This window comes from Morchella sextelata, assembly GCF_020137385.1.
Source record: "Morchella sextelata strain SCLS chromosome Unknown scls_21, whole genome shotgun sequence".
NCBI lineage: Eukaryota > Fungi > Ascomycota > Pezizomycetes > Pezizales > Morchellaceae > Morchella > Morchella sextelata.
Genome location: NW_025408636.1, coordinates 1,118,277 through 1,123,695, shown reverse-complemented (window position 1 = coordinate 1,123,695; position 5,419 = coordinate 1,118,277). Strand labels below are relative to the sequence as shown.

The 5,419-nt window shown below is 49.5% G+C and overlaps 1 protein-coding gene across 1 annotated transcript; it reads right to left on the bottom strand.

The window, feature by feature from the left end:
- Positions 1 to 401: 401 nt before the first annotated feature.
- Positions 402 to 4,073, bottom strand: H6S33_006862 (uncharacterized protein; the record flags this gene model as incomplete). Its single annotated transcript, XM_044838220.1, has 5 exons — positions 402 to 1,811; positions 2,048 to 2,127; positions 2,258 to 2,516; positions 2,576 to 2,580; positions 2,648 to 4,073. 5 exons carry the CDS (start codon positions 4,071 to 4,073, stop codon positions 402 to 404), a joined length of 3,180 nt encoding a protein of 1,059 aa, XP_044689680.1.
- Between the last annotated feature and the right edge of the window lie 1,346 nt (positions 4,074 to 5,419).

The window sequence follows — 5,419 nt, the reverse complement described above, 5'->3', positions numbered from 1 at the left end:
AAAAAGTTAACGAGATGTGATGAGATATAGAACGGAAGAAAGAAAAAAAGTCAATCTCCTAATAAAAAAGAGTAAAGGAAAACCATGAAAGATTACAAGAATAACTACGATAGTGACAGACTATCGAGAAAATTCAGTCCCATACCAAACCAAAAAAAAAAAAAAAAAAAAAAAATAAAAAGTGAAATCCCATCATAAAAAGTGCTAGGTAACAAAATTACCTGTCCCCTCGACGCTCCTCCGTCCATATAAGAAATACTTATCTGATCAAAGGCGGAGAGAAACGTAATATACCAGAAGAAAAGAATACTAGTGGAATAGAACAAAAAAACAATAATAAAAAAACCCAAAAACCATAAACCCATGACGCGAAAAGCAATATACTCGCACTGTGCCCTTTTTCAAAGAAAGGCTCTTGTGTCGTTATTTCCAGGTGGGAGCAACTCTCTTGGTTGTTGTAGTGGTGATTTGTTGTCAATCTCTTCCATTGGCCTGAACAGCAGTTTCATATCGTACGTCAACTCATCCATCGCAAAACCCTCGTCAATTGCAGAAACTGCACCCTGTAAGTCCAACCTCCCGGTCCCATCCGTGATGAACCCCTGGACATGCTTCAGCATATTCTTGACTTTGGAGACCGTCTTGTCGTCATCAACTCCATGCCTCCAATCAATGGTTCTATTCCGCGCCAAGTATAACTTTCCCAAAAGATAGAATGGCACTCCATCTCTTCCAAACCCTTTCCTGGACTCGGGCGAAGGGTATTGTGTTGCAAGGTCCGTATCCCAAGCCCTCTTCCATTTCTCCAGCGCATATTGGGTGATCCTGACTGCCTTTGCTGCATCCGACATCGCCATTTCGCTATCTCCAAAGCCCTCGGGCGTGCCAGAACCATTCCTGTTTTGGCCATCCAGCTTCCATTCACCTGTTCCAACTCTTGCCGTGCTACCTATCTGTTTGCCGATACCCATTTCTGATGCGTTCGACATCAACTTTTGTGTTGTCCAAATATGCACATGCAAGGCATGGATGAGGATGAATTTCGAATAAGCGTTCGTCGTACCCGGGTTGAAGTCTAGATGCATCTGTAGCAACGATCTAAGGGCGAGGATAAACTCTGGCTGCCGTACCTGCCGAGACCCGGCAATGTTTTGGCTAATGCCATTTTCCCCGTTCAACCCTAAAGCATTGGCGCACTCATTTGCATCACGAGCTTCCCAGGCGGCATCATCAGCTGGCAATGGTAGTCGTATTTCATTGGGCTGGATTTGGGGTGGTGAATTGAAAAAGATAACAAACGCCGAATTCAAAAGGAATATACCAAACATGACCCTATTTCGCTTTTCTTGCTCGAGCCATGCATTCCAATTCCAGTTGCCTCTGATTGGTTGATCGTCAAGTTGGTGATATATACTGTAGCCCGCGGTGCCAGTGCCAGGGTTACTCGGTGACAAGGGCTGGAAAAGACCCGCCCGTCTGGCCTTCTGAATAACCTTTCCATATTTTCGTCGTGAATCTTCTCGTTGATGAAGATGACCATGCCAGGTTGCCAAGACATGAAGAAAATATCTTGCCTGAATTTCTTCAATCTCCAGCGGCCCGGGTGGCGCTTCGTTTCTATCCATAGCTTCAAATGACTTATCAATCAACGTCCGTACCTGGTCGACACTAATACCCCCCTCTGCGTAAACAGCACCAATGCAAATTATCGCCATCAACAACCCGTCATAGATGAGGGTGATGTTGAATGTCGGGAGGTGGATCATCGGGAAATGTCCTTGGAAGTTGAGAAAGAACAGGTGGACGAAATGCTTAACATGATCAGGAGTTAGCCAACTTTTCAAATCTGCGTCGTTTCCAGGCTCTTGCTTGATTTGCTGATTTGGCGAACCACTGCCAGGACTACTCTGATCCAAACTTTCGGGAAAGCAGACCGCAATCAGTTGGTCACATTTAGCTTGCAAAGGATCAATTTGATGCATGGCTAGGTGTGTCCACCCATTAAAGCCGCCTAGAATTCCATTCATCGCAGAGGGATCACTCCCACCATTATATATTGTAAACGCACTCCCTCCTGTTCCTCCTCCCGCTGAGTGCTCGATACTTGCAGTCGTTGTCGGCGTCCCACTATCAGTTGAGGGACCTCCTGTTTGTGGGATATAAAAAGGATCCATAAACCCCGGACCCGCTAAATGCATAAAAGAGGACCAATCCACTTCTCCATTTGGCGGTTGCGTGTGGGAATTCGCATAGTAACCTGTGCTTGTTGGTGGCTGTGAAACATTTGTTAATTGGCGAGGGGGCTGTTGGTGAGGGGCTGCTGACTGAGGCTGTCGCTGCTGTGATGCTACAATTGCCTGCTGTTGTTGATGTCCCTGTTGCGCCATGTGGGCCTGGGGATGTGCGGGTGGGGGAAAGTTAAAGCCCTCTGATGCATATCCAACTGTCTGGCCCACTCCTCCAACCTGCTCCGCAAAACTTGTAGGTGGTAACAAACCGCCCTCCTCTCGTGAATCCTGTCGTTTTAGGGATTTAGAATATGTGCAATCACCGCCTTTTGTTCTACATCTCTCACAAGGGCTGGCAAGATCACAGCGGACTTTTAGCCTCACGCATTGATCACACGCCCTTGTGGACTTTTTCTTACCCCCGGGTGACGTTGCGCTGGGCGACAATCCATCCGCGACTGTCGAAGGTGTCGAAATAGATGCGGCATCAGTATTTTTCTGATTGTTTGCTTGTTTTCCCTGCTGGTGAGCATGAGCATGACTTAAATGGGTTGCGCCTGTAGGGTTTCCCCTCCTGATGGAACATTTTTGGAAATGTCTCTTCAAGATATCCGATCTAGAAAATGTATCCTTGCACAAAAGGCACTGGTAAGGACGATCACCGGTATGCCGTAAGAGATGCCTCTTCAAATGCTTGGCGTGCAGGTATGTCTTAGGGCAGTGGGGACATGGGAATTTGCCGTCTTGGTCCTTTACTGGAGTGATTTGACTAGTGGCGCCGGGAGTGATCCCACTGTTGGTAGATGCTCGCGCATTCGCGGGGCGAGGATTAGGCGGGGGCGGGGGCGGACCCGCAGTTCCTGGCACCACTGTGGGTGACGGCCCTGAACTCACCACATTAGGCAAGACCTGACGTCCGCCGACTATCACACCAGGCTGGTTCGGATTTACAGATATCGGTTGCGGGCCTGAGGGGGAAGACGACGAAGACGATAGAGTGGGCGAGGCAGTCACCTGCATGCCTGACGACGGGGCTGCAGAGAGTGGCGGCGGGGGCATTGGACGCAGAGGTACAGGGTTTTGCCGTTGAGGTACAACATTCTGAGGGCGTTGTTGAGGAGGAAGAGACTGCAGCGACTGGATGGGTGGGTGGGACTGTGGCTGATGCTGGTGCTGGTGCTGGTGCTGGTTCTGGTTCTGGTGCGGGTTTTGGTGCTGCTGCAACGATGGGTTCGACTGCGGGTGGGGGTGGGGATGAGGGGCAAGTGGGTGATGATACTGCTGCATATGTGGAGAAGGCCCACTCTGCGGTTGGGGTTGGCTATTGGTATTCTGGCCTAAAGGCCCACCCGGATTCACGCCGTGCAGATTCGGTAGGGCTACGTTAGGATGGTAGCCAGCAGGCGATGGGGTTGATGAGGCTGGTGACGCTGACTGTAACGGGCGAAGAGCATGAGGATGATGTGGGGAAGGCACGTCCGATTGCTGCTGCTGTTGCTGGTGGTGAAGTCTAGGGTCTATTTGGAGGCCTGGGTGCTGCTGGTGCTGCTGCTGGAGAGGCTGCTGTTGCTGCTGATGCTGTAGAGGCTGTGGCAGTTGCTGCTGCTGCTGATGCTGCTGATGGTGTTGTTGCTGTTGTGGGGTGAGCTGCTGGTGCTGCTGGTGCTGATATTGGTGCTGCTGCTGTTGTTGCTGCTGTTGATGCTGCTGTTGATGCTGCTGTTGATGCTGCTGCTGTTGTTGATGCTGTTGATGCTGTTGCTGTTGATGCTGAAGTAAATGCGGATGTAAAGGCTGGTGATGAGGATTTTGGTTTTGTTGCGGGTGGCGATGGTGTCTGTCCATGATTGAACGGGTAGCAGCAGCACAGCAGCACCGCTGGCTGGAAGGGTTTGTGTAAGGAAGGTTAGGAATGAGACCTATTGGTTTCGCCAATGACGCAAAGGATTAATGATGGGCACTCTGATCACACTCGTTCACACACTCATTCCACTTCGTGAAGGAAAGTCTTCGAAAGTGTGGATGTGTGGATGAATGAATGGAAAAGAAAAGCAAACCCACCCCCACTACTTACACTAAACCAAAATACTCTCTCTATAAACTCTCTAGTTTAGGTCTTCCTTTTTCTCCTCAGCCTTTTCTCCCTTCACCGCTGTTTGATCCCCTTGTCTCAATTGATTTGCGCTGCAAAATTCGATATTCGGACGTGTATCTGCCGCTAGTAGTCAAGACAATTGCGATGTCGACCGCGGTGCCTGCCTTTCGGGATATGACAATATGCACAACTCTCGCGCGGTCCTTGCCCACCAACCCAGTCCGAAGCCTCTCCTTTTCGCCTCTCGACTCCTAGCGTAACCTTCGTAACCTTTTGAGAGATCGAGCTCTTCCCGGAGCGAAGAAGGGAAAAAAAAAAAAAACCGCCCTAGGAGATTCCCGATAGTAACGCGCGAGCGCGCTGGCCAGCAGGAATGAAACCTCGGGCACCCCTTCGTTCGTTCGTTCCTTCCCTACCCCGGAGAAGGTCCGTTATGAGTCTATGACGACTGCCAGTGAAAATTCCTGCAGATTAACTCTCTCACATTCACTCACTCACACCAACCAGCACAATACAACGGACTTGTCTGGCCCTTTTTCTCTCCCTAGAAATAATAGAGGGTACCTATGTCTAAGGGCCCCCGCACCCTTGAACGAGGTACTATTACTAAGAACAGCAGCGCACCTACACACAGTTCCTCTCCCTCTCCCTCTCCTTCTTCGTGCAGTTTTCAAAAGTCGATGATGCTTTCCTCTGCAGCGGGATGAAATTTGTTACTTCCGCGCTAGAGGAGGACCTAGGGTCGGAATAGAAAATGCGAATAACCTGTCTAGGTCTAGACACTGCTTCTGGAAAGATCGGCTTCTTTTTTTTCCGTTTAGAGCAGCGCTTCTAGCTCATACTCGAATGCATCCCGCCGGACGAAGGAAAAGAATCAGATAATGGGGGTGCCGGTAGCCAACTCAATAATAAGACACACTCGCTCACAAATGGGTGTGTGAGAGAGATATGATTGATATGATTGATATGATGGATGGATGATGATAATGGCGATGATGGTGATGATTGGTAGGATTGGATAGATGCTGCAAATCGGCCTCGTAGGATTGGATCTTCTAGGGGCAGGCAGCCAACGGTGGTGCGTGTGAACCGGGTA